Source organism: Mandrillus leucophaeus, unplaced genomic scaffold, assembly GCF_000951045.1.
Source record: "Mandrillus leucophaeus isolate KB7577 unplaced genomic scaffold, Mleu.le_1.0 Scaffold65, whole genome shotgun sequence".
In the NCBI taxonomy this organism is placed as follows: domain Eukaryota; kingdom Metazoa; phylum Chordata; class Mammalia; order Primates; family Cercopithecidae; genus Mandrillus; species Mandrillus leucophaeus.
This window is the reverse complement of record NW_012107030.1, coordinates 487183-504927: the sequence shown is the minus strand read 5'-3', so window position 1 is coordinate 504927 and position 17745 is coordinate 487183. Positions and strand designations below refer to the sequence as shown.

General features: G+C 50.2%; 1 protein-coding gene across 1 annotated transcript in view; it reads left to right on the top strand.

Moving 5' to 3' along the window:
- The window catches only part of TACC2 (transforming, acidic coiled-coil containing protein 2), a 182906-nt gene that overhangs the window by 50881 nt on the left and 114280 nt on the right, over positions 1-17745 (top strand). Inside the window, exon 3 of the mRNA XM_012001062.1 lies at positions 11334-11468. Within this exon, the coding sequence (XP_011856452.1) occupies positions 11334-11468 (135 nt within the window). The remainder of the gene's footprint in view (positions 1-11333; positions 11469-17745) is intronic.

Below are 17745 nucleotides of genomic sequence, written 5' to 3'. Positions count from 1 at the left end.
GTAGCTGGGACTACAGGCGCCCGCCACCTCGCCCGGCTAGTTTTTTGTATTTTTTAGTAGAGACGGGGTTTCACCAGGTTAGCCAGGATGGTCTCGATCTCTTGACCTCGTGATCCGCCCGTCTTGGCCTCCCAAAGTGCTGGGATTACAGGCTTGAGCCACCGCGTCCGGCCCATTTTCTTTCATTTTTTGGTGGTGGTCAGAAAAGAGGAGGGTCAGCAGCACATGGCAGGGGAGCCAGAGGCCTGAGGTCCCTGCCCCTGCCCTTCTGCCATGTCACCTCCCACCAGCCTCCCTTCTCCTTGCTCTTCACACCCCAGCAACCCCACACTCATCATGGTTCTCCATCTACACTGTGCTTGGCCTGGATTCAGGCTTCACTGCTCCTTCTGCCTGCAAACTTGGCATTTAACCCCGGGCTTTTCCAGAATCAGCCTCAGAGTCAGCTCAGATGCCCATATATGCATATATAGGCACACATGTATACATGTATGCCTCCACATGTCTCTCTCCATACACACATGTACACATGCATGTCTACATATGTCTATACACACATACACATGTATGTCTACATATGTCTATTACACACACATATGTCTATGTGTGTGTGTCTCTCTGAATACACACGTACACGCATTTGAATTTATGTTTATATCAGTGAAACATCTGCTTTTTGTTCGATATTGCCTGGTGCTGGGGAAGCCATGGTGAATAGGCAGATACTGTCCCTTCCCTCCTAGAACTCATGGCCCAGTGACCCTTCCTCCAGGAATCCTTCTCCCCAAGCTGAGAGAAACCTGCCTCTGAATTCCTGCGGTCGCCAGTTACGCCCCTATGTCACTGCCCTCCACAGATGCTTGTAAATGACCCGTATCTAAGTCCATCTCCTTTGCAAGACTGGGAACTCCTCGAGGGAGGAACTGGTCACTTGTAATCTCTGGAACTGCAGTACCCAAGACGGCATTGAGCAGGCCCTGGAGGAATGGTGGTGACTTGAACCAGATGAGGGGGGACAGGGACCTGGGGGCCGGCCCGTGCTGACCCTCTTCCTTGGGGTGCAGGCAGGTAGCTGACAGCACCAAGACGCTTCTTCAAAACTAGGAGGAGGTTCCTGGTAGGGGAGAAAGCAGAGGATGGGATAGACAGGGCGGGAAGCTGCAGGCGAGAAGCAGATATTCCAGGGCAGCCATGCACTGATGTGGAATTTTAGATATTCCTTTTACAGGTAGGAGTCAGCTATAGTTCTTTTTTTCCCCCCCCCCGAGACGGAGTCTTACTCTGTCGCCCAGGCTGGAGTGCAGTGGCATAATCTCTGCTCACTGCAACCTCCGCTTCCTGGGTTCAAGCGATTCTCCTGCCTCAGCCTCCCGAGAAGCTGGAATTACAGGCGTGCGCCACCATGCCTGCCTAATTTTTTTGTATTTTTTTTTTTAGTAGAGATGGAGTTTTGCCATGTTGGCCAGGCTGGTCTTGAACTCCTGACCCGAGGTAATCCGCCTGCCTCGGCCTCCCAAAGTGCTGGGATTACAGGCGTGAGCCACCACACTCGTCTGAGTCAGCCATAGTTCTTACTTTTGTGTGAATTTAACTTCTTAAAGGAAAAACCCTAGCTGTGATCGAAGGCCCCCAACACTCAAGAAGTATACAGAAGTTTCCAGTGAGAAGTGGGGCACCCCCTTCCTGTCTCTCCTATTCCTCCCACTCTTTGTCCCATTTGGCTCCCTGACCACCACCGTTTTAGGAAGACCCAGGGGCCTCTGGCTGTAGCCAGTGGGGCACACCCTCCCTTGAGGAAGCCTGGAAGGGAGCCGAGATCATTCTCACCCGATGCTTCCATCTTACAGTCGAGGGATGCGGGGGCACGAGGAATCTCCGAGCAGAGGATGGCGCTGGACTTGGCTGGATGGCTCTCAGAGAGCTGCAGTCCAGCAGGGGGTATGATGGGTGCTTCTGAAGGCCCCTCCCATGCCTGAGACTGCGTGTTTTCAGTGACTTGTCCCAGGCCCCATAGTAGGTGAGTGGTGCATGCTCTTAAGGCTCCTTTTGCCTGGACACTTCCCGTGCTCCAGGCACCATGCTGGGTGTGTTTCATTGAGTGTCTCCATAAATCCTCACGCCAGCTGTAGAAGGTGGGAGCTGCTGTCATGGCCGCCATTTCACAGTTGAGCAGACTGGGGCTCAGAGACATTAACATGCTCCAGGACACATAGCTAGTAAGTGGCAGAGCTGGGACTGCAGCAGCTCTGGCCCGGCTGCCCACCTGTGTTCTGAAACGTCCACTGGCAGAGCTGCAGGAGCGCTAGGCTTCCTCGAGACACCGTATCCTGGGGCCCCGCCTGTATCTGTGGTCTCTCTCTAGTCCAAGGAAGGTAATGCATTAGGTAATGCAGTTGTGTTACCTGTAACCCTGACCAAGAGTGACCACAGAATGCAGGAAGGGACCAGTGGCTAAGCAGAGATGTCGGTGCTGAGAACTCGGCCAGCTTCTTGCCTTTTCTCCTTATGGAAAGATTCAGACCTCTGTGCAGAAGGCAGGCATGATTAAAACCGGGGGCAGTATTTGACCAAGGAATGAGCAATTTTGGTGCCTTGTCGGTGTTACTGAACATTTATCCAGAGTTGTGTTGTTTTGTTTTTACTGGATTGGTGGAAAAGAGATAGTTCTGTTAAGACCAAGGATTGGTCTGACTTTGGTCACCAGATGCCTCTGTAAAATACAGTTGGTCCTCATTGGCGGATTCCATATTTGTGAATTTGCCTTCTCACTAAAATGTATTGATCACCCCGGAATTCACACTTGTGGTCCTTTGTCAGTCATTTGTGGACACGTGCAGAGCTGCCCAGCACACACATTCTCACCTACGGTTTAACAAGGCAACACCCTGCCTTCTTGTTGTGGCTCTGGCACTGTAAACAGGTGTCCTTGTGTGGCATGTTTCATTCAATTGTTGTGCTTTTCATTGGTGAATACATTGTTTCAAACGAGCCCTGAGCATGATGCTAAAGTGCCCTCCTAAGTGCAATGATGAGCCTCGGGCGAAAAGTTGTGCCTTAGAGAAGCTTCGTCCTGGCATGAGGTGTAGTGCTGGTGGCTGTGAATTCAGTGAAACAAAATTACCTATTAAAGAAGGCGTCTTTAAACAGAAGCACACGTGGAACAAGGTTATGTTTTGGTTGATTGGCTGATGAAAATATTGTGCCCAGAAACTCACAGGAACCTACCCCTATATTTCCTCTAGACGCAATAATTCAGTGTTTCCTAATTCAGGGTTCATGGCGACTTGATAGAATGTTACTGTGAATAGCAAGAATCAACAGTGCTCCACCTTGCCCATCTGATGGAGAAACTAAGCGGGACGTTCTGGTGTGCAGTGGCGATTTAACCACAGCAGTGGCCCCGCCACCCCATCCACCTGCAATCCCTGTGCACTTTCTGCTTCCCGCAAGGACAGAGGCAGAGGGTGGGATGCAGAAGGAGGGGAGGGATGAACATGGGGCAGGGGGCAGGCTGTAACAGTCTTCAGGAGAGGTGTGCCTTTTCAGTAGTTTAAATTTAAAAATTAAATCAGAATGTGTGTGTGTGTGTATATATATACACACGTATATATAGATGTGTGTATATATATACGTATGTATATATGTGTGTGTGTGTGTGTGTGTATATATTTTAGATGTAGTCTTGCTCAGTCTCCCAGGCTGGAGTGCAGTGGCACAATCTGGGTTCACTGCAAACTCGGCCTCCTGGGCTCAAGCTAGTGTTCTGCCTCAGCCTCCTGAGTAGCTGGGATTACAGGCGTGCACCACCATGTCTGGCTAATTTTTGTATTTTTAGTATAGATGGCGTTTTGCCACGGTGGCCAGACTGGTCTCAAACTCCTGACCTCAGGTGATCTGCCTGCCTTGGCCTCCCAAAGTGCTGGAATTACAGGCGTGAGCCACTGTACCCGGCAGAATTTTTTTTAATCAATTAAAAAAAAGTAGAGCTGGAGCATTTGCTTTAAGCCACCTGAGAGAAAAATAGAGAGCAAGCCTCACTCCTCCTTCCCTGTTGCCTGCTAATTCTTTGGTGCCCTGCCCTCTAGTTTCAAGAGCTCTTATTTTTCGGAGTAGCAGAAAAAGGAGAAGTCACCTCCATCTCTAAGGTATTTCTCAAATAAAATGAAAGGGATTTTGATGCACCCTTTCCCTATTGTTAATGCCACTGGAGGGCATCAAAATTTGCTTCCTTCCTCAGGGAAGAGCTGTGAAACTGCTTCAGGGGTTGAGCTAACCCTGGATGACAGAGAAAGCTGGGCCCAGATCTTCTAGAACTTTCTACAAATGACCACATTGCCTATGGCCACTTGTACTCTCATCTGTTCAGTATTTTCATTTTTTAAGAAAGCAGAATGAGCCTGGGTAACCCTGCCTCTACAAAAATTAGCTGGGTGTGGTGGTGCGTGCCTGTAGTCCCAGCTACTCAGGACGCTGGGGTGGGAGGATTGCTTGAGCCCGGGAGGTGGAGGTTGCAGTGAGCGGAGACCAGGCTGAGAGCTGGGGTGACACAGTGAGGCCCATCTTAAAAAAAGCAGAATGGTTTTTCAATGAAACCTTCCAGCTGCTGTACCACTGTGTATTAAGCAGTGAAATGGGGCACATCCAGGAGCCTCCTGTGCTTTTCCCACAGTCAAGAATCCACGCAGAGAGGTCCCCTGAGAACTTGAGGACTCCCATCCACATAGCTGAGAAACTGCTCACCGAACTTGTGTCTGTGGATCAGACTTCAGTGTGCGTCAGAATCACCTGCTGACAATCCAGATTGCTGCCCGCTTCCCAGAGTCTGATTCAGGGGGGCTGGGAGGGGCCCACGCCTGCATTTCTAATCCTTGGAGGGCCACCAGGTGAAGGCGGTGTTGTCCAGACGCCTTCTTTAATAGGTAATTTTGTTTCATTGAATTCACAGCCACCAGGTGCTTTTCTCCTCACCTGTGAACAAGTGTGAGCAGCTCATCATAGCTCCTCAGGAAGGCAGACCCCAGGCCCAGCAGCTGAGGGCTGAAGTTTCTGATCTCTGACTTTGGACAGAAGGAGGTGGGGTGGCCCCTGCTGAGTGTCATAGCCTCACCAGAGAGTTTCCAGATTCGGGAGCAGAGTTTAAAGTGGTCACAAGTTGAAAGGCCAGGGAATTCATATTGACCACAGCTTCTGTTTCTCTTCTCGCTTCCAAATCATGTAGTTTCTTTTATTTTTTTCTGTCTGCACAATAAGATTTTTTTTTGTCTTCCCTCTATGTGTATGCATAAGTGAGTTCAACCACCTCACAAAGGTTAGTGGAACCTTTATTTAAGCAGGTGCCTTATTAAAAACTGAATGATAGGCTGGGCATGGTGGCTCACGCCTGTAATCCGAACACTCTGAGAGGCCAAGGCAGGTGAATCACCTGAGGTCGGGAGTTTGAGACCAGCCTGGCTATCATGGCAAAATCTTGTCTCTACTAAAAATATAAAAAAATTAGCCGGGCGTGGTGGCGGGCATCTGTAATCCCAGCTACTTGGGAGGCTGAGGCAGGAGAATTGCTTGCACCTGGGAGGCGGAAGTTGCAGTGAACCAAGATCGTGCCATTGCACTCTAGCCTGGGTGACAGGAGTGAGACTCTGTCTCAAAAAATAAACAAACAAAAACTGAATGATAAAGTGGAGGAATTATTTTCAATTTAGAAAATGGATCTCCCAAAAGTCTTCTCTGAATAATAGAATTCCTTTGTACCCTTTAGAAGGTGCTTTTTGACATTCATGAATCAAATTTGTGAAGGCGGCCGGGCGCAGTGGCTCACGCCTGTAATCCCAGCACTTTGGGAGGCTGACGCGGGTGGATCACGGGTCAGGAGATTGAGACTATCGTGGCAAACACAGTGAAACCCCGTCTCTACTAAAAAAAACACAAAAAATTCGCCGGGCATGGTGACCGGTGCCTGTAGTCCCAGCTACTTGGGAGGCTGAGGCAGGAGAATGGCGGGAACCCGGGAGGCGGAGCTTGCAGTGAGCTGAGATTGTGCCACAGCAGTCTGGCCTGGGTGAAAGAGTGAGACTCTGTCTCAAAAAACAAAAGAAAAAAAAAATTGTGAAGCCAGTGACCAGCGTGCTGAGTAAATTGGGGTGCACCGTTACACTTCTGCAGAGCCTTTGAGTTTCCAGTGTCTGGCTGGCTGCTGTTGGGTTGAGCCACATGAATTGCCACATTGGCAAGTGTCAAATATTGAGAATTTCATATGGTTCACACTAACACAAATTTTGTTCTTGTTTTGGTTTTTCGTGCTTCTTGAGCTGCTTTATCGGTATAGGTAGATTTTGACTTTCTGAATAAATAATCTTGGATATCAAAGATCACTCTCCTTTTATCCCTTGTGTCTCAACCCCTGTAGCCTCCGTACACCAGGACTCATCCCCAGAGAGCTCAGGACATAAGCAAGTCTTGCCCCTGGGCCCGCAGAGCTGCTGGTGATGACCAGGCATGGGGATTTATAACTTCGACGATCCAAGCCAGACCAAAGCCTTGCCTATGGTTTTGGGATGGTGTTTATCACTTTTCCCTTGGTGAATATTTTCCTTCCTGCTTAAGTTTTGCTTGGGCCAAGTTTGAAAATAACGTCCCTCCTCTGAGCACGGGCTCACTCTGTGAAGGTAACGTGGATAGACATGTGCCGGGGAAGAACTGAGCAGCCAGTTCGGGGTTAACTGCGCAGGAGCCCAGCGCCCGCTGGAAATCTGCACATCAGCTCATTTGAGGCTGCTGGCGCTCTCACGTGAACTGGCTGGTGCTCGAACGCCGGTGGATCTCACCAGCGACCAGAAACGTCTGGACATGCCCTGCCTCGGAGCTTCCAGCCAGTTCACAAGCACCTCTCAGCACCTTCTGATTTTGGCTTTGGGGCTTTTCAGTGGCTGCCTCTGAGAGATGCCTGTTCTATCTCCCATTGCTGAGTCTTATTTTATCAAGTCCCAGGCCTCGGTGGGACTGGCTGTTCAGCATTTGTATCAACCAAGCCTGGCTCTCCAAACCCACAATTTCACAGCACTTTCCTTTCTGCACTTTGCATCTCACCTTCAGCATGACCTGAGTCAAGCCTTAACGCTTGCCCTATTACGTGATCATGTGCACTTGGGGATTGGGAAGAAAAAAATCAAGAGGCCTGGGAGGAAGGGCTGTTGTGCTAAATGCCTTCCAGATGGTGATGTGAAATGGGAGATAAGATGCTGTCACCCATCTGGCCAACAGGACCGCTGTGTTCAGCCTGCACCTTGGGGGCTGTTATCACCCTCCCGTGACAGCCTGGGCCACTCTGGTGTTTGTCCTTGCACAAGGGCTTAATTTGGCAGCTCCAGCCGATCTCTGAAATGAAATTTGCTATCAGTTCAGTGAGGGATTTGCCCGGCAGGACTCAAAAGCCCCGAGCAGGGAATCAAAGGACAACAGCTGCTGACGGTGTCTCACTGCAGCCGGACCTGCAGGGCTGAATGCGAGCCCTGGAGCTGTGTGTATGGCTGGAGACTGCAGCCGAATGGGCAGAGTGACCAGTTGTTGTTTGTGAGGACCTTAGCAAGGTGCTAACTCAGGGATAGCAAGCTCTTTGGACCCATCGTCTCTGATCCATTGGTAGTAGTTCTCTAGGGGTCTGTGTTGAGATGGATTCTGAGGTCTTGTCCAGCTGGGCTTAGCTGGAAAGAATGCCTTGATCAGTAAGTCATGGCTGTCTGCTAAAAGCGTGGTGGTTTCTGTGCTGTCAACTCTGTCCTAAACAAAAAGAAATAGCAGGTTGAATTTAAATCAACGTATCCTTCCTCTTTCAAAAATATAAATACTCCACTTGAATTTGAATTCAGCTTCTTCGTTATTCCAATACAGTTTGGAAAACTTTATTTTTCCAAAATAAAGTCTATTTTATTAAACGCTGATTAACTCCTTAAATGGAAAAAGGCATCCCAGACGTTTAGCCCCAGGCTCACTTCCCACCGGAGGAAGACAGCAAGATAACTAGCAGGTGGAATGAGACCACAGAATGTGCGGACCCCATGTCGGTGCCCTGCTCTCTCTGGGCTGGGTTTGGCAGCTGTCTGGAAGGTTCTGCAAAGGCCTGGGATTGGTCCTGGGCATTTGTTCAGGGCCCGACTTCCTGAGAACAATGACTTTAAGAGGAGTCACTGCTGGTCACGGGAGGCTTGAATGCAGGCAGAGCTGACCGGGGTTGTTGGTGAGGAGCTGGCTGCCGGCTGCCGCTACCTGCTTGCTCAGTCTGTTTGAGCAACATTGCCCTCTGGCAGCTCAGGGGGAGTTCGAGGGACCTTGTTTAGGCTCCTGGAGGACCGGCTTCCGAATGCCGTGGAAAGTCAGGGAGGGCTTTCGTCAGAGGAAGGACCTGATCAGAACTTGAGTTGGGTCATTCTGGTGGCTGTGGGGCCTTGGATCTGAGGGGACAAAATGGAAAGCAGGCACAGCAGGATAGCCCCAGGAGTCCTGCTCAGAGAGGACGGATTCCAGAAGGAGAAGGAGGTGACTCAGCAGGAAGGGGTGATGAGGGGCATGGGAATGAGAGAACTGGAAGTCAGTGCCAGGGCCTGGTGGGCTGATGGTGCCACTACCATGCTGGGAAAATTGGGGGAGGAGGAGGAGGGGGAGGAGGGAAGAGAAGTTCTGTTGGGCGCGGGAGGTGTCTGTGGGGGCCCATGTGTTAGCGCTTGGGCTTGGATGGTGAGTCACTGAGTGTTTCCTGGTGGGAGCGTGACCTCCTCGGCCCCTGGGTATGAGCCAACAGGCGGTGGAAGGAGGGGGGCGCCTTTCTTAAATGAGCTGTTGAGTCACACTTGTTTGGTGCCTTTGGCTAATGGGACCCAGCCAGTGCAGGAAGGGTGTGGCCATGGCAGTTGGGACCAACACAGGGAATGGAGGAGGGAGCAGCCAGGTGGCCCCTCAGGAAGAGGAGCAGCTGTGGGTGTTAAGGGCAGGCAGGGGAGCTTGGCGAGTGAGCCTTGGTTGTGCTGCCCCAGGGTGTTCTCAGAGATGGGGCAGGTGTAGCCTTGGGCATCTGCATCAGATGCCCGCAGAGTTGGCTTTGCTGTGATTAGCTGTGGGCCACATATCTAAGGTAGCATCCCCCCCTCCCCTCTGCCACCATTTTCTAAGACAGATCCTTCCTTGCAGTTTGATAAACAATACCCTTACATCACAGAACCACAAACAATTCCACCTTTCTTCAATTTGCATTAAACTAAGTAAAATCTTGGTGGGATGTGTGTGGTGGAGGGAGGAGCACAGCAGTGTGATTTCTTGAGAAAGCAAAGTTAGACTAGTAGTTTTGCGTTTGTAAGTGGTCCATTTGCCGATTATGAGTACATGTCGGCCTCCAAAGTGCAAAATAGCTCTTTTAAGGAGCTTAAATGCCCCTGGTAGTTTGCATTATTCATTTTGAGTCATTCTTTTATGAAATAATTAATTTTAGTCACTGCCCAAATTGTTACAAATAATAGTTTGACAAAGGAGGCCAGTCACTCCATCTGTAAACCCACTTCGCTGTTTTGCTAGGTTTCCTCCAAGCACTTGTAATTTTTGTTCCCCCATGAATTGGTCTGCTCTGGGCTTCCCTTGGTTGTTATTCCTTGGGCTCTGTTTTTCTCTGTTGATGGGGCCCCAAGGGAGCAGGCAGCGTGGGTTCCAGCCCTGGCTCTGCTCCCACTCTTGTTGCAGCCAGCTGGACACTTGGCGGCCCCCCCTCTGCCTGCTGTGGGCGGCCTGGCCCAGGGTTGGGATCCTATGTGGCCCCTGTCCTCATGGACCTCTGAGGCCAGGACGGTGAGGGGCTGGGCGGTGCCTGCTGGACCTGCAGAATCTGCTAAGCTGTGACCAGACTTATGGGCAAGATGGTGTCCTCTGTCCAGTGTGTAGTGTGAGCGCCTATGGCAGCTGCCCTTCAGACCAGGGTGCTGGCCTCTCAGGTGGACCTCGAGAAGATGGAGCGAGCAGACATAGCAGCCCAGAAGCCCACGAACCCTGGACTCCTGCAATCTGGGAGCTCCCTGCAGGTGTTTACCCCCAGAGGGAAGCAGTGATCCCTTACTGCAAGGGCTGTGATGCCACAAACCCCAGCTACCACCTCAGGCTGGGTTTCAGGCCCTCTGTGCTGAGTCTTCTATTCCACCTGGCTACCCCAAGACACCTTCAGCCTGGCCAGTCCCACTGTGGACAGGAGCAGGGATGGCTGGAGAGACGGGGAGGGCACCACCCTGAAAGCTGTTCCCAGGCTTTAGTCTGTGGAGGCCATTGCTAGCATTGCTTTTTGCCAGCGGGGAAAATTAGAACCTCTTCTGCGCTGGGTGCCTAACTAAGCCTTTTGGCTTTCGTGGGGAGTGGTCTCCAGTGCTACCTCCGGAGGCCCCTGCACACTGTGGTTCCCCAGTTGTCCAGCAGGGGGCACTCGTTCCCTGCCCGAGGGCCACACTCGGCTCTGAAACTCATTCCTCCCCCAGGACACGGGTGGCCCAACTGGTCCCGGGGCAGGTTCCCGAATTACCCCATCAGCCTTTTCCCCTGGATTTTTCTCAGCCTTGGGATCTGCGGGCAAAGCTTGGGGAATTTGTAAAGTTGTATTTTAGTTCTCACCTCATAGAGTTTTATTGCCTATCAAAAACGAATAGAAATCATCAAAAAAAATCCTCTCCTCGGCCGGGCGCGTTGGTTCACGCCTGTAATCCCAGCACTTTGGGAGGCCAAGGCTGGTGGATCACGAAGTCAGGAGATTGAGACCATCCTGGCTAACACGGTGAAACCCCGTCTCTACTAAAAATACAAAAAATTAGCTGGGCGTGGTGGCGGGGGCCTGTAGTCCCAGCAACTCGGGAGGCTGAGGCAGGAGAATGGCGTGAACCTGGGAGGCAGAGCTTGCAGTGAGCCGAGATTGTGCCACTGCACTCCAGCCTGGGCGACAGAGCGAGACTGTCTCAGAAAAAAACAAACAAACAAACAAACAAAAAAATTCCTCTCCCCTAAACAAAAATCAAACGAGAAAACTCACATAGCGTGTCCTGGACACCTGAGCTGCCTCTGTTAAAGAAACCCCGTTTTGCAGGAGCCTAAGAAGGGAGGAGCTTAAGGGCCTGGCCTGGGAGCCGCTTTGTTGCAGCCACAGGCCCTGCTGTGTAGAAGTGGAGGCCTGGGTGGGGAAGCTGGGGAGCCCTGTGTTGGGGCTTAAAGAGTCCATTCCATGTGTGGGCGGGTGGGTTGGGTGGGGTGAGTGGGGCCTGATGAATGTGCCATTAATGAGCCCAGCCCCATGTGGAATAATTCCCTCATTGTGTCCCCAGCATCTCCCCAGCTGCTGCCCGTGCGGGTCTTGCTCCCTCGGCTGCAGAACACACAACTTCGCCTTCTGCCCCAACTGGTGACGGAGTAGAAGCTTCTACTCCCTCCTGCCCAGATCCGGCCAAGGACCTCAGCAGGTATTGTGCAAGCCCCCCTCCACAGCAGCTGTCCCTGGAGAGCAGGGGCTTGGTGGTCTCTGCCTCCTAGGTCTTGGGGTGAGCCGCATTTAGGATGGTAACAAGGCGGTGACCGTCTGGCCCTATGAGACCATGTCTTTCTGGCCCTTTGGGCCGTAGCCAATCTCAGGTTTACCCTTGCCCACCTGCTGCTCATGTCACCGTGGGAAGCATGGTGTGAGCGAGTGTGTTAGGGTTTTGCAGAGAAACAGAGCCAATAGGATGGATGGATAGAGGGATGGATGATCTATATGTGTGTGTATTTATATGTGTATATATATGCAGAGAGAGGGATTTATTTTAAGGGATTGGCTCATGTGACTGTGGGAGCTAGCAAGTCTGAAATAATGCAGGGTAGGCTGGCAGGCTGGAGAGTAGGGAAGAGTTGATGTAGCAGAGCCTGAGGGCCATCTGCTGGCAGAATTCCCTTTTCCTTGGGGGAGGTCAGTCTTTTTCCTTTAAGGCCTTCAACTGATGGGATGAAGTCCACCCACATTATAGCAGGTAATCAGCTTGACTCAAAATCTACTGATTTAAATATTAATCTCATCTAAAAAATATCTCCACAGTGAAACTGAGACAGGTTATATCAAATATCTGGGTTCAAAGGGCCAGCCAAGTTGACACATAAAGTGAATGATTAGAGCAAGTCTTTGGAACTCCTGTTTCCATACAAGCGGTTGGTTTTGATTATAAATCATTAAAGCCTCCTAAAGAGCATTCTTGGACAATATTTTGTGGGAAGCCAAATGCACCTGGGTGTGCTGAGAACATCAGGCCTTGGTCCTCAGGGAGCTCCTGCTGGCTGGGAAGCATGCAATGCTGAAAGCTAAGGCATGGTAGAGGGCAAGAATATAAGGGTTGTCCAAAGCGTAGACAACAGCTGCCAAAGCAGAGTGTCCGAAAGTAGTAGAGAAATCAGAGGAAGGGGACATCGCCGCATGCAGATGATACTCTAGAATACTGGGTAATAGTAGGGGGGGCCCAGAGCTGGACCAGAGTCTGCCTTATCTAGATGATGCCACCCAGACCATTAAACTCTTCTCTGTCCTGTATCTCCTGGCATCTCCCTGCAGCTCTGTTGGTCCTGAGTCCCAGAGGGACTTTCCATCCTTCAGATTGTTATGCATTTGTTCCACCCCTTTTGGATCCACTACAGTGCCTGGTCTATACCATAATTCTTGGCCCAAGGGCAAGGAAATGTATGGGAGGTCTGCTTTTCTGCTGATGAGATCGCACAAGCAGAGAGCAGGAACATCCCCAGGTGTTTGGGGAAACACCCTGGGTTTGCCTTGGACATAGTAGGTGCTCAACCAAAATGTGTTGGAGAAAGAAATACAATTACTCTTCTCAAATATTCTGCCCTTCAGTGTCTTATAAAGGTAAACATAAATCCACCATATGACCTAGCAATCTCACTTTTAGATATTTACCTATGAACAATAAAAATATATGTCTCCCTAAAAACTTGTACGCATATAGTCTTCATAATTGCCCCAAATTTGAAGCAACCTAGGTATCTATCCACTGGTGAAAGGACCAACAAATTGTGGTATGTCTATGCCAAGGAATATTACCCATAAAAAGCAACAAGCTATTGATTCATGCAACTAAATTGATGAATTTCAATGTATTAGGCTAAGTGAGACAGGCTGGACTCAAAAGACGACCTTCTACATGATTCAGTCTAGATGAGATTCTGGAAAAGGAAAAACAATAAGGAATGGAAAACAGATCAGTGGGCACTGGGGGCTGGGATTTGTATTAACTACAAATGGGCATGAAGGGATCTTTGTGGGAGTGATGGAAATGTTCTGTAAACTTTGTGGAATTATATACCTAACGAGTGAATTTTGCTATTTTTTGGTATGTAAGTTATACCTCTTTTTTTTTTTTTTTTTTTTTTTTAAAAAAAGAACTTATCCAAGGGCTAGAGTAGGTTTTTGATGAAATATAAAATAAACATTTCAACTTCCAGACCTTTTAAGCTGATGCAGTCTTAGGGTCAGAGAGCATCTCTGGTGCCTCCTGGCACCAGCAGACACAAGTGGTACCCATTTGCTCTCTGTTTTTCTTTCCAGAGGTCAGATGGGCTCACGGCTCTCAACCTGTCATAGAGGGCACACTGAGCGATCTGACCTTTAGCCCTGGAGCCCGCTGTGTGGGTTGCTTCTGAAACTCATTCCTTTACACATCTGAGCATTCAACAACATGAACTTGGGATTACCCTCGGCCAATCACTGTGCTAGGGACAGGACTCAGAGGTCCAGAAGACAGGCACCATCCTGCCCTCAAGGAGCATCCAGTGCTGGAAGATAGACACGGAACAATCAGTTACTGGGGAGAAGTACAGCACCCTGGGTGGATGCGACGCACAACCTCACTTAGTCTGGGTAGCTGAGGATGGCTTCCCAGGGAAGTGACTGAGAGCTTAAGCTTTGTGGGTTTATGCGTGGGCTGGGCTGGGGGTTGCTGAAGATACTGAGAAGAGAATAGATATTGCTGGGGAAGAACAGTACGTGCATGAACCCTGAGGTCCATCTCAAAAAAAAAAGTTATTGATATATTGATACATCTTTATTATAATAACTGAAGTCTATACTTGCTATGGTTTGAGTATTGGTCACTTCCAAAACTCATGCTGAAACTTAACCCCCAATATGGCAGTATTGAGAGGTGAGGCCTTTAAGAGGTGATTGGCTTATGTGGCTCTGCACTCATGAATGGGTTAATCCATTCATGAATTAATGGATTGCTGAGTTATCATGGGAGTGGGACTGGTGGCTTTATAAGAAGAGGAAAAAAGACCTGAGCTGGCGTACTCAGCCCCCTTGTTATAGGATGCCCTGAACCACCTCCAGACTCTGTAGAGCCCCACTAGCAAGAAGGCCCTCACCAGATGCAGCCCCTTGACCTTTGACTTCTCAGACTCCATAACTGTAAGAAAACAACTACTTTTCTTTATAAGTTATCCAGTTTCAGGTATTCTGCTATAAGCAACAGAAAGTGGACTAAGACAATAGTTTATTCATGTTTTCTTAGTTTTTCCCTAATGTCCTTTTTCTGTTTCAGGATCCCATCCAGGACACCACATTTCCATTTTGTTTCTGTAGGTGCCTCTTGGCTGTGGCAGTTTCTTCTTAGACTTGCCTTGTTTTTGATGACCTTGAAAGTTTTGAGCTCTGGTCAGGTATTTAGTAAGATGCCCACTATTGGAATTTGTCTGATGCTTTTCTCATGATTGGACTGGGCCTGTGGATTTTGGGAGGAATAACAGAGATCAAGTGTCATTTTCATCACATCCTATCAAGGGTACATACCATCAGCATGACATATCACTGCTGACATTGACCTCAGTTGCTTGGCTGAGGTCATGTTTGTTGAGTGTCTCCACTGTAAAGTTACTTTTTTTTTTTTTTTTTCTGAGACAGAGTCTCACTCTGTCACCCGGGCAGGAGTGCAGTGGTGCAATCTTCATTCACTGCAACCTCCACCCCAGAGGCTCAAGTGATTCTCCTGCCTCAGCCACCTGAGTAGCTGGGATTACAGGCTCCCGCCACCACGCCTGGATAATGTATTTTTAGTGGAGTCAAGGTTTCACCATGTTGGCTAGGCTGGTCTCAAACTCCTGACCTCAAGTGATCCGCCCGCCTCGGCCTCCCACAGTGCTGGGATTACAGGCGTGAGCCACTGCGCCCCACCAAGTTCCTTTTTTCCTCCCCTTTCTGTGCTGTAGTCTGTGGAAGGAAGTCACTATGTGCACACTTAAAGGGTGGAGAGTTGCGCTCCTCCTCTGTTAGGGCAGAACATCTACAGAGTTATTTAGAGTTTTTCTGTGCAGGAGATTTGTCTCTTCTCCTTCATTTATTAATTGATTCAATCATGTATTTATATCTGCGTGGACTCCTGGATATTCATTTTATTCTTTGGGTTATAATCCAACACTACGTTATTTCATTGCTCCGATCGTAGCAGCTTTGGTCATGGGCTCCGAGGGCTTTCTTTTAAGAGCGTCCAGAAGCCCCAAGGCAGCACAGTGATATGATCGGATCTGCATTGTTAAAGACCTGGCTAGCTGCCTGCCAAGACAGGAGTGGTTTTAGGATTGAGGCTCGCATTTCCTGGGGCTCCCTAACAGCTGTGGTTCCATCACCTTCAGTGTAATCTCCACCTCAACTCTCTCCACAGCTGCTTTCAACCATGGGGCCATGGCCTGGGTCCAGGGATGCAATAAACCGTGTTTTTTTCCCTTTGGATGAGTTCCTGGAGGTTTTCAAAGCAAGTTTCAAAAATGTTAGCTTGAACATTTCATTTCACTGAAATGGAAGTCGTTATTCACCCAGCCTGAGCCAGAATTTTTTTTTTTTTTTTTTTTTTTAAGGCGGAGTTTCGCTCTTGTAGCCCAGGCTGGAGTGCAGTGGCATGATCTCTTCTCACTGCAACTTCCACCAGCCGGGTTCAAGCAATTCTCCTGCCTCAGCCTGCTGAGTAGCTGGGATTATAGGCACCCGCCACCACACCTGGCTAATTTTTGTATTTTTAGTAGAGATAGGGTTTCACCATGTTGACCAGGCTGGTCTTGAACTCCTGACCTCAGGTGATCCGACCGCCTCAGCCTCCCAAACTGCTGGGATTGTAGGCGTGAGCCACTATGCCCAGCCCTGGGTCAGAATTTGAGGTCCTGGTTGGACTCTTGATTTGGAAATACATCCTCGATGGGTTCCTGTCTCTAGCCGGGCATCTCCTGTTGGAGCCAGTGTGCCTTCTGGGTGTTATGCACAGGCAGCTGCAGTGCCCACCACATCTGTGGCTTTGTCTTCTCTCTTTGGGCTTGGAGGGGAGCAGCGAGGCAGTGAGACCTGGTGGATTGACAAAGAAAGCCCAGGGCACATCTTATTACAGAATCGACAGATGCTCTGTTCTTGCAGACATGCTGGGTGACTTCCTGCTGCCTCTTCCTGCTTCTCACGGCTGCTGTGGAAACGATGACACAATCCCACATTTCCAGTGCAAATGGCTTTTCTCCAGGAGTTTTCACACTCCCCTCCCCCTACTCTCATTGGTAATCATTGGGCTATAGGCCTTGGGGAAAACAGATGTGACTTAGGGAGAAAAGCGAGGTTCTGGGAAGGAGGAAGAGCTTCAAGTCTCTGCCTCCCAACCCTGCCTGGGAGGGAGACCATTGCTGCAGTGACCACAATTCTGATGGGCCTTCCTTTCCCCTCCAGTGTAGCCTGAGGCCTTGTGGGGTCAGCAGGTCACCCTGACTTTTCCAGAGCTATCAGCTCTTTGGAGAGCAGTACAAGGCTGAAGTCAGGCGAGGGGTCTGATGATAAGAATTTGCAGGAATACCAGTTGAAAGCCCTAACCTCACCAAGGCAGCCACAGCTGACCTCTGGGGGCTTGTGGCAAAGAGCCTGCTGTGTTGGACATGAGCTGAGTGGGTGTGGGTGTGAGCCCACGCAAGCATCATCTCTGTTCAGAGTTGGCCTGTCACTCCCTACTGCGGACAGCTGTCCCCTAGGAATTGGTGACTTGGAAACCTGGCCAAGGGCTGTCTGGATAGACCCAGGAGAAACGGGATGAGAGAAGCCGCTGAGCTTCTTGCAAAGAGGAAGCTGGATCCCTGGTGCTGGGCAGGAGGCCCAGCAGACACCCCTTGAGAAAATGCTGCCCTGAGCTGCAGCCTGTGTCGGCTGCGGCCTTGGCTCTTCCGGCTTTCCTGTGAGGTGCCCCCACACTCCCGGCACCACCCGCCCTCGGCAGCCTGCCCCGAATTGCTCCCTTCCCTCTGTCAACACTTCTCCAAGACCCGAGAGTTCTTCTTGCGCAGGAGGGGAAGGGCAGAAACCTCCCCATTCCCTCCACCCGAGTTAGAGAAGTCAGCCCTTTGGAAAACCTGATGCATCTTCGCTCTGGAGCCAGTTCACCAGCCCGCTCCCCGGCGCGGCACTGTGCCTTGTAGGCGGGGTGCGGATGAGCCTCTTGGCCTCACGAGGGAAAGGGGCTGGGTTGTTGGGCTGAGTGTCTCTGGGGATTAGATTCTGTGCTGACCAAACTGGGCCCTCGTGGCATCATTCCTTCGTTACGCAGGTCGAGTTTCCATTGTTCTTTTGCTTCTAAGGCCCACTGGGTCCAGGGCAGACAGCATAACTACCCTGAGCCACGTCACCGGCCGGTGAGACGCGCGGGGGCATCGATGGTATCCCGGCGCCTGCCCAGTCTCCGTAATGTGAGC